The 11728-nt window shown below is 44.6% G+C and overlaps 1 protein-coding gene across 1 annotated transcript in view; it reads right to left on the minus strand.

The window, feature by feature from the left end:
• Window positions 1-11728, minus strand: part of ntrk3a (neurotrophic tyrosine kinase, receptor, type 3a) — a gene marked incomplete at both ends in the record, with an annotated part of 270533 nt that overhangs the window by 161869 nt on the left and 96936 nt on the right. Inside the window, one exon of the mRNA XM_084059451.1 lies at window positions 3654-3725. Within this exon, the coding sequence (XP_083915577.1) occupies window positions 3654-3725 (72 nt within the window). The remainder of the gene's footprint in view (window positions 1-3653; window positions 3726-11728) is intronic.

An 11728-nucleotide genomic window follows, 5' to 3' on the forward strand; every position in this document is an offset into this window, starting at 1 on the left:
CAGACCCATATAGGGTCCATTTGGTCCCTGTCCATCATTTAGCTGGGGACCCCCTGGAACCCCCTCAAGTACCCCTGGGGGTCCTCGGACCGCACTTTGAGAACCAATGCCCTAGGAGACACGGGAGAACATGCAAACTCCACACAGAAAGGCCCTTTCACCAAACCCACCTAGGGTATGGGCACTGATGACGCAGAGGAGAGAACACGCCCACAGCGCCCACAGCGTCCCCTGGAATCGAACCCAGGACCTTCTAGCTGTGAAGCTCAGCTATTTTCAGTGGAAGTTCACCCCAGATTATGGGATCCAGGGTTTGGATGGTGAAAGCAGTACAAAATGAATGATGATGGATAAAGGAATGCACTCTTTAAAACTTGATGTTATCTCCCAAAGACGTGATGCTATCTCCCAAACTTTATCATCACACGAGCCACAAGACACCACGTTTACGTGAAGATAAACAAATCATTTTCTGTGAATCTGTGAAATGTAAAATCAGCAAAGTTTCCATGTCATTGGTCATTGGAGAACAAAAAGACAACCATCTACTTTAATTTAGTTGTATGATAGGGAGACTTGTTTCATATAAAAGAACATCCTTTGAACACAAACACATCCTTTGAATCTTTTTGATGATAATTGTATATCTCATCAAAAAGTGTTAGTGCCTGTAATCAAACCAGTTCATTTCATGCTTTATTTTATTTAAAGCCACAACCCAAGCCTCATTCTAATGAATAAAACATTATTTTATAACCAATCTGTATGGTAGAGTATGCTAATAAAATATAACTAATACGTATGCCATGGTTGGAGGTGGTTCTACCTACACTTCCATTGAGACATTTTGACTCTGGCATTAGGTAGGTAGGACACTTACAGTTTTTTTTGTATTGACAATGTTAATAAAGTTATTTTATTTGGACACTGCCGCCATCTTTATCGGAACTTGGGACACTGGTGCGATTACCTCTCTCTGTTTGGAGAGAGGGACAATACAGGCTATACCGTAACTTATATTGGGCAGTTTTTCATAGGGAAAGCAGAGGGCCACCTGCAGTGCTACAGTATACCTCTGGTATAGTGTGCAGGGGTTAGGGGTTCAAGGACACGTTTGGGCAGTGATGGAATAACAGCCACTCTCCAGCTCACAGCCACAGCCACAGCCCCACACACACACACACACACACACACACACACACACACACACACACACACACACACACACACACACACACACACACACACACACACACACACACACACACACACACACACACACACACACACACACACACACACACACACACAGCGGTGTAAAGTAACTAAGTACATTTACTAGTTACTTTACTAAGTACTGTACTTAAGTACAATTTTGAGGTATTTTTACTTCACTGGAGTATTTCCAATTGTCTATACTTTTACTTCTACTCCTCTACATCTCTATCATCATCTAGTTTACTTTGCAGATATAAATGATTACATTATAAAACATACATTAACCACTTTAGCCCTATTTTATACCTGCCATTTTCAAACATTTTAGTACTTTTACTTTTGGTACTCAAAGTCAATTTTAAATTCCGGGCTCTTACTTGTAACAGAGTACTTCTTCTACATTGCAGTATTGATACTTTTACTTAAGTAAAACATTTGAGTACTTTTTCCAACACTGACACACACACACACACACACACACACACACACACACACACACACACACACACACACACACACACACACACACACACACACACACACACACACACACACACACACAGCTACACCTTTCTGTGAGCGAACCAAGTGCCCTATATCATTGGTTCTCAAAGTGGGGTCCGGGGACCCCCAGGGGTACTTGAGGGGGTTCCAGGGGGTCCTCAGCTAAATGATGGATAGGAACCAAATGGACCCTTATGGGTCTGTAACTCTGAGAGTGTACAAATGGAACCAAATGGACCCTCACGGGTCCATTTGGTTCCATTTGGACACTCTCAGAGTTAAATTAACATTGATTTTACAATATGAATTGGGGTCCCAGAGGTATAAATGCCATTAAATGGGGGTCCGTAGCCTTGAAATTAAAGTGGTTGAGAATCACTGCTAGAGAGCCGGAAAAACATTCTCTTATTGGGGTCTGTTACCAAGACGACGATGACGATGAGACGGTCGTCCCGAATATGGACACAACGCCAGGGTGACATAGTCTTACGACTGCATGACATCATATCCTACCCATAAATATTCACCACAGTCAGGTGGGACGAGTCGGACGGTTTGAATAAGCAATAATAAATAGTAATACTCAATAGTAATAATAAGTAGCAACTAGATAAAGTGCTCCTCGGAGCACAGGTCTCCGCCAGGTCAGATACGTTATTGTGGCCTCCTGGTGGCGCTATAATAGGCCAATGTGAAAAGGGTGCCATTTATTCTTAGGTCGTTCACGGCAATCGGACACTGCATTAATGATTTGAAGCATTTTGTTCCAAAAATGTGTTTTGCTAAATTAGACCTGCTGGTGGCGCTATAACAGGCCAATGTGAAAAGGGTGGCATTTCTTCCTCGGCCTAGTGGGAATGTGCGTGTGAAATTTCACGGAAATCGCACGTTGCGTTCATGGTTTGAGGCAGTTTGTTCAAAACGGACCAATCCTGCAAACTTTGGATGGCAACCTTAACCAATAAGGATGGAATATGGGAAATCGGACAGATCAGGGTTGATCACATGACTATAGAGATACTGTGTACCGATTTGCATGACGTTTGGTTGAGAACTGTAGGAATAATGTGAAAAAATGGGTTTTGCACAAATCGGCCTCCTGGTGGCGCTATAACAGGCCCATGTGAAAAATTTGAGGCAGAGGTTCTGAATTGGCATCCAGGGAGTGTGTGTGCACAGTTTCGCAGCGACCGGGCCAACGGTGCCGGAGATTTGGTGGTAACACACGGACGGACACACGGACGGACGGACACACGGACGGACACACGGACGGAGGGTAAAACATACTCTCTCGCCATGCCTTACGGCCTGGCGGAGACAATAATCATTAGTAATAATAAACAGTCATAATATTCACAATAATTCTTAGATAAATAGCAGGCCTATTCATCAGAAATACTTGGTGATTAAGGGACTTCTCCCGGGCCTGTGAGCATATCGCGGCGGTCATAACAGCCAGCGCTTAGAGATACAGTCCTTTTAGATTACTGAGGCTACCTCCTCAACAGGGTCCCTGGCTTATCTTTTCAAATGGGGGTCAATTTGGGGGTCCTTGACATGAAAAAGTTTGAGAACCAAGTGCCCTATATCGTCAGATCATGATTACCGTAGCCCTGGTGTTGGGGAGCGTAACCGTTCCAACATGAACCGGCTTGTCGCAGCAGGGCATGACTCTGGCTCTGCCAGGGCCCAGGGTTTGATCCAAATATTTACAAAACAAGAGCCACAGAGGCAGAGACACAATCGTCTCTGCCTGGCGGCGATGTGCCAGGGCGACCAAACAGGTTTGTTTGTTTTTTTTTGGGGGGGGGGACGGGGGGGGGACGGAACCGGCTGCCACACATAATCAATGTTAGCCGTAGCTTGCTATTTGGCGCGGTAACAGAAAGCACAGGCTGCTGGAGCCAATTAAAAGACAGAGTTCAACTCACAGTTCAAAAAGCTGCAGGTGCTGGAAGAGCTGCCAGGACAACATGGTCAGCAGGGGGTTCTTAGACAGGTTTCTGAAAGAGAGAGAGAGAGAGGGGGGGGGGAGATAGAGTACAGAGATTAACATTAAGTTTTAAGATTCCTGAAAGAAGAAAAAAAGGGATTATTCAGAGAGAGAGAGAGAGAGAGAGAGAGAGAGAGAGAGAGAGAGAGAGAGAGAGAGAGAGAGAGAGAGAGAGAGAGTTTCATGTAGACCTATCTGGACAATGGCACTGTTTTGTACAGCAAGTGTCTGCAGTTAACCCATTCAACCAGTGTTGTGTTCTAGGTTTTTTCGGAGGGTATGTGGCCGTGGGTATACGCTCTCGCGTTTTCAATAGATGAAATGGTTATTAGACTGTATACGCTTCTTCCCAAAATAATCTGGACTGTGTACGGCGTATACAGCGTCCGACGGTAGAACACACCACTGCATTCAACCCATCCAGAAGCAAAGATTTGAGTTACAAATGTTTGCCTTAAAATATATATATATTCAAAGATGTGCACACATTTTCACGATGTTTCAAAAATAGCAGATCTACAAGCTCATAGCGCGGTACTCTGTGCCGTGCTACAAGCTTGTATATCTGCTATTTTTGAATAGCCAAAGAAACCTAAAATGACACAGATGCGTTCCCGGTCTAAATGGGTTAAACAAACAACATGTAAATGAGCAGGGAAACACACTGCCAATGCTATAAGTTACATCCAAGTGTTGACACTTTGTCAGAGGAGTGTGGAGATTAAGAGCATCAATGATAACTAATACACTATACAGCTATATTTACTTGCACTCGTTTATCCCATCATTCACTCCACACTTCCACAGAAATAGTTTATAGCCAAGCCTCACACACAGCTTAATTCCCAGCGGAAATATATGATCGAGGAACCAGAAAGTAAGGATGTCATTCACTGCTGAGTCCTAATATGCACTGTAATACTTTCTCCCTAGTTTGCCTCATTATCACTTGGGTTACAACAATATTGGTGACCTCGATGTTCCCATCTAATGAGCGCGAGATGATCTCATGCTCATGAATCCACAGAAGGTTCCGTGCTCAATATAACAATACAGTCATAGCAACAGTCACAGATATAAAGGCAGCATGACGTGCTCAATGCAGTTGAACAGTTAGTTATCAATAAATAGTGCCTTGTAACTTAAAACAACTTCAGCTCTCTTACTGCAAAGGCTAAGTGTAACCACTTCAACTCTATCTATATACCAGTGGTTCTCAAACTCTTTCATGTCAAGGACCCCCAAAATAATATGAATTTGGCCGCGGACTCCCAGTGTGTGTGTGTGTGTGTGTGTGTGTGTGTGTGTGTGTGTGTGTGTGTGTGTGTGTGTGTGTGTGTGTGTGTGTGTGTGTGCGCGCGTGCGTGCGTGCGTGCGTGCGTGTGTGTGAGAGAGAGCGAGAGAGCGAGAGAGAGAGGCGTGTGCGTGTGCGGCGAGGCCAGCGGGGGAAACTGTTTCTTATTGGCTTTTCATGTCGTAAAATCGGGGCGTTTTGAGAATATTTAAGGGCGTGTTATTTAAATTCAGCCGTGACATTTATCAACGCTGGGACCAAGTGTACGCTCGTATCAGCTGTGTAGGATGCGTTGATAAATGTGCCTTCGACGTTGGTGTACGGCCGAATATATGGAAAAATATACGCCGGTTTATACGCTGCGTTGATAAATGAGGGCCTGTGTGTGTGTGTGTGTGTGTGTGTGTGTGTGTGTGTGTGTGTGTGTGTGTGTGTGTGTGTGTGTGTGTGTGTGTGTGTGCGTGCGTGCGTGCGTGCGTGTGTTTTTAGTTACATGTTTAGGGAAAGGTTATTGTACTGATTGCACTGTGAACACATGTCACTTTTCGTTCGCATTGCACTGATTGTAATTGACACTTTATTTGTTTTGGAGGCGGGATACGGTGAGGACATTGTAACCTTGCCTTGTTGTTTTTCTGCATAGTGCAGGATAGTTAGGTATATACCATTGAATCCAGCGTATATAGTGATAGTTCAGGTATAGGCATTGAAGACAGGAGGTGTACATAGCTAGCTCACTCTCCCCGGACCCCCCCCCCCCCCCATTCAAACGCTAACAAGTTAATTCATTCATACACCCGCCACAAGTCAGTCTGTCTCTCCACATTCAACCTCACGTCATTCTGATTCGCGACAAGCTAACTCACACACGCCCTCGTACCCACAGTGCAACTCAGGTGGTCCTTTTAACCCATTGAGACCTGAAGCCGATTCTACGTGTCTCCTAAAACTCAACAGTTTTCTGAAAAACGTATGTTTCTGTATCAGTGGTGCTCAAACTATTTCATGTCAAGGACCCCCAAAATGATATGTATTTGGCCGCCACATCTCAAAATGTTTTGTTCCAGGGACCCCCAGAAGCAAAGAATAGAGTTAAAAATGTTCGCTTTAAACAATATATATTATTCAAAGGTTTGCACACATTTTCACGATTTTTCAAAAATAGCAGATCTACAAGCTCGTAGCGCGGCACTCGGTGCCGCGCTATGAGCTTGTATATCTGCTATTTTTGAATAGCCAAAGTGTAAAATAATGCTTTTTAGCTCAAATCTAAAAATGACACAGTTCCAGGTCTTAATGGGTTAAGCGGTCCTCCGCTCACTGTTCATTCCACGTGCTTAGCTGTCACAGCGTGTCGCACAGCTGTCAAGAGTTCAAATTCCCTCCACCTCCCCCCGGCCTCCTCCCTGTGGCATTTAGTTCTTTTTGTTAAAGGTTTCATGACATCACATTTCTATTTTTTGACCTCAATTACACCCCCCAAAAAAACTGAACTTTGAACATTCAGTGGATTTTCTGTGGTCTGGGGTTTTCTGAATAATTAGGCTCAGAAAAGTGCTGTGATTTGCCGGTGGACTTTGATGTCACAGTCCATTAATCCCGCCCCCTCTCCTCCCCGCCCTCCCCTATTCTTCTCCTTTGGGGGTGGGGGGGGGGGGGGGGGGGGGGGGGGGGGGCGGAGCAGAGGCGATGATTGACAGGCAAGATCCCTCAACAGCGACACCCGCAGGCAAAAAATAAATTAATTGCAGCTGAAAAGGCTTCAGAACACAGAGAGAAAAAAAACTGCCATGGCTCACTGGAGTGGATTTTTCAGTAAAAAACGTTTAATACACGTTTGAAGGACCTATGATAAAGACTTTTCATGTTTTGTAAACCAGCATGTCATGAAACCTTTAATGGTTAATTATGTGATTGTACTGTGATTCTATGGATTGTTCTATGATATGTGTGTCTTAACTCATGCAATTGTAAGGTTTAATGTTATGTTCATGTAATAACTGTATATTACGCTCTGCTCCGGGGGGGTTTGTGATCTCAGATTCTGTGTCATGCTTGCACAGGTAAGCTGTATCACAGGAGCTGAGTCACTGCAGCGCCATACTGAATGCAATATCATTGCAATAAATGGTAAAGGGTTAATCCTGAGCTGAAGTGTCTAACTGAAATACTGTTGTTCTGTATTGACGGTGCTTCTTACTGTTTTTTTCCTTGCCTTTGTATTGCTTTATACGACAGTACTTTCCTTACTCTGTACCTGTAACTCTATTACCCTGCGGGATCAATAAAGGTATCTATCTTTTAGCAGCATAACTGAAGACAGAGGCGGTTCGACTTGAGAGATTTTTTTTTAAAAGCCTGCCATAGGAAGATTTCAGTTCATGGAGAGGGTCGAAACATGACAGAGTCTCAAAGAACACGACAGAGTCAGAGATATTCATATTCATTCAAAGGTGGACTTTAAAAGTCTAAATAGAACTGTAAGAGGAGAACAGAGGAGTGGCATTACAGTATAATCTGTCTGGATGGTTTGGATGATAACAACCCCATTCAATGGGAGGATTTCTAGGTAGTTCCAGGTATCGGGGTGCAGCCAACAAGCTTCAATCTATCTGTCGCATCTTGTTTGAATCGTAATCTGTTGGAGTGGCTTTTTAGGAGGACTGGTATGAGGAGAGCGTTGCATTAGACCAGTCTGCTGCTTGTAATAATGGCATGGATTAACCTTTCAGCATAGCGTTGAGTTCAAGAAATTTCATATTTCATTTCCTAAATGGAAAAAGGGCCGACTTTAAGCCGTTAAGACCGGGAGCGCATCCGTGTCATTTTAAGAATGCTTTGGCTACTCAAAAATAGCAAATATACAAGCTCTTATTTTTGGAAGAAAATCTTGAATGTGTGCAAATCTTTTGATATATATACATTTTTAACTCAAATCTTTGCTTCTGGGGGTCCCTGGAACAAAATATTTTGAGATGGGGGTCCACGGCCAAACACATATCATGTTGGGTGGTCCTTGACATGAAAAAAGTTTGAGAACCACTGATATTACAGCAACATAAGTCTGTGCCGCGCTATGAGCTTGTATATCTGCTATTTTTCAATAGCCAACGAAATCTAAAATGACACAGATGCGTTCCCGGTCTTAAAGGGTTAAAGCAGCACGTTGATTATCGTTATCATCTTAAACGCGCATGCATGCATACACGACACAACACACACACACACATGAATGCACGCAAGCACGCACACGCACACAAACAAACAGCAGTCTTTGACCTTCTCATGGTCAGGACTCATTTCCCTTGTTACTTCTGGGTAATGACACACACACACACACACACACACACACACACACACACACACACACACACACACACACACACACACACACACACACACACACACACACACACACACACACACACACACACACACACACACACACACACACACACACACACACACACACAGGTGTCTGTTTCCATGGCAACCTCAACGCTGACAATGTGGAGTTGCTTGCACTGGTGAGAAACGGAGGAAAGGAAGGGGAGAGAGAGAGAGAGAGAGAGAGAGAGAAAGAGAAGGATGGAGAGGAGAGGAGAGGAGAGGAGAGGAAGAGAGGAAAGGATGAGAGGCCCCCTGGAATCCAAATCACCTCATCATTACTATTAATGAGATTATGACTGCTTCCTCCATAGGGACCCGCTGTTTGTGTGTGTGTGTGTGTGTGTGTGTGTGTGTGTGTGTGTGTGTGTGTGTGTGTGTGTGTGTGTGTGTGTGTGTGTGTGTGTGTGTGTGTGTGTGTATGCGCACACCTGTATTACTATACTTGTGAGGACCAATTGTTCCCACAAGTATAGTAGAATTTAACCCATTCAATCCGGGAACGCATCAGTGTCATTTTAGATGTCTTTGGCTATTCAAAAATAGCAGATCTACAAGCTCGTAGCGTCTTCCCTATTTTAGAGTCTTCCCTATTTTAAACTTACACCGAAACATTAGCCGATCTACAAGCTCACAGCACGTCACGCTGCGACACGTTGTGAGCTTGTAGATCTGCAGATTTTTGGCTATGGTTATTTATTTGAGGTCCTCGGAAGTATAGAAATGCAAATGTGTGTGTGTGTGTGTGTAGGTGTGTGTGTGCGCATTAATGCACGCAAACGTGTGTGTCTGTGTTTGTGTGTGTGTGTGTGCGCATTACGCTTGCGTGTGTGTGTGTGTGTGTGTGTGTGTGTGTGTGTGTTGAAATACCAGGCACGTTGTAGATAGAGGACAGGGTTTATCTGACTGTATGTGTATCAGGCAGTGCAGACAGGGAAAAGGGCATCTACTTTCTGTCCACATGTCTGTGTGCTTTTGAGCGTGCATTGTACCTGTGTGTGTGTATGCGTATGCGTGTGCGTGTGTGTGTGTGTGTGTGTGTGTGAACCCACTGAACCCAGGAGCAAAGCTTGAGAGAAAAAGAGGGGGACAGAGGTTGCACGTGACCTAAGAAAAGCCAATGCAAAGTACACTGTGAAATCCCCAGTGAAGAGTTTTCAAATGGAACAAGGTCCATGCACTCTGAGTTAAATCAACGCTGACGGCAGGTATATCAGGGTTACTGTAATGCATGCTGACATGTAATGTATGTTTCGAAAAGGAAGATATAGACAGATGCAGAGAGAGACAGACAGACAGACAGACAGACCAACCCGATCTCACACGACTTAGTATACATTGCACGGGAGTGTCATTGCGTGCATAGACCACTGGAAAACCCGAAAATCTGTACATAGCCACCTCGCTTCTCCCCCATTGACTAAACCATTTCGGAGGCGCGCAGTCTCAAGGGAACTGGAGCCACGTGCTTCCCCCCACCCTCGACCCCTTGCAGTTCGCATACCGAACCAAATGTCAGGAAAACCAAGGAGATTGTGGTGGACTACAGGAAGCAGAAGGATGAGCTCCAACCAGTAATCATCAATGGCTCAGCGGTGGAGAGGGTGGACACCTTTAAGTAGTGAACAAAGTGGGAGAGAACATTGAGAAGGATCTGACCTGGGACTGCCATGTCACTGCAGTCGTAAAAAAGGCCCAACAGCGCCTGTACGGCCTCAGGCGCCTGAAGCAATTCGGCCTGAGACCCAACGCTATCAGGGACTTCTACAGAGGCACGGTAGAGAGCTAACAAGCAGCTTTACATCATGGTATGGCAGTTGCACGGACAGGAACCACAAGGCGTTGAGGAGGGTTTTCCGTACTGCAGAGAAAATCACCAGTTGTGAGCTGCCCAGTATGGAGGACCTCTACACCCAGCGCTGCCTAAATAAATCACTGAGGATCATTAAAGACCCCACCCACCCCCATAAAATACTTTTCCCCCGCTAAAATCAAGAAGGGTAAAGGGATACAAGATCCTCTCAGCACGTACCAGCAGGCTGAGGAACAGTTTCTTCCCACAGGCCATCAGGTTGTTAAATGACAGTGGAAAATGAAATGTGCAATAACTGTGTTCTGCACTATGCACTTTCCTTAAACTGATTGCCTGTGTTTGTTTATTTATTGCTTATGAGCGTTTTTAGCGGTTGTTTTATCATGTTTTATTATTGGAGCTTCCGAGCGTAAGTTTTTCACATGTACCTGTGCATCTAAGTGACAATAAAAGTGAATCTGAATCTGAATCACGTGAGGGACCACCGAGCGAGCTAAAGCGAGCGAGTTGCCGTCCCGAACGCTGCCGGACGTTGTTGTGGGGACTGCTCTGCTTCCGGGTTTTTTCCGGGTTGCAACTGGTTACGCCCACCGTGGGACTCGCCGTACATATGCACAGATTATCGGGTTTTCTAGGCGACTATGCATGCACGGAATGACGTGCACTGGCTCCGTGCAATGTATACTACATTCTGTGAGATCAGGCTGGACAGACAGACAGACAGACAGACAAGACAGACAGACAGACAGAGAAACACAACAATGATACCAATCACACACATATATCTACAGCAATGCAACCTATAATACTCCAGGCCACAGGAGGAGCCAAAGTGATCACTTCAGGCGTCTAACAGTGAGGAGTTTTACATCCTGTGGCGGGGGTGTTGCGAGGAGACACACCCTCGCCTCCCCATCCTCTCCATTATGATCCATGGACAGGCAATCAGCGGATAGGAGCAAGAACTCAGGCGTCACTATATTACACCTAGAGGAGGTCTAGACGACTCCCTGCTGTAGAGTCTTAACCCGTTAAGACCGGGAACGCATCTGTGTCATCTTTTAGATTTCGTCGGCTATTCAAAAATAGCAGATCTACAAGCTCATAGCGCGGCACCGAGTGCCGCGCTATGAGCTTGTAGGTCTGCTATTCATTTGAAAAATCATGATTTTTTTTGTGCAAATCTATGAATATTATTTTAAAGCGAACATTTGTTACTGTCAAATGTCTCAACAAATGTCTTATTTTTTCTGGAAAACTATTTTCCAGAAAAATATATATCATCTATATCAGTGGTGCTCAAACTTTTCATGTCAAAATTATGTTTTTGGCCGGCGATCCCTATCAAAATATGTTGTTCCAGGGACCCCCCCAGAAGTAAAGATTTGAGGTAAAAATGTCTCAAAAAAATATATGTATTCAAAGATTTGCACAAATGTTCAAGATTTTTTTTTAAATAGCAGATCTACAAGCTCGTAGCGCGGCACTCGGTGCCGCGCTACGAGCTTGTAGATCTGCT

The sequence above is a fragment of the Gymnoscopelus microlampas genome (genome assembly GCF_963454915.1).
Source record: "Gymnoscopelus microlampas genome assembly, chromosome: 6".
Lineage (NCBI taxonomy): Eukaryota > Metazoa > Chordata > Actinopteri > Myctophiformes > Myctophidae > Gymnoscopelus > Gymnoscopelus microlampas.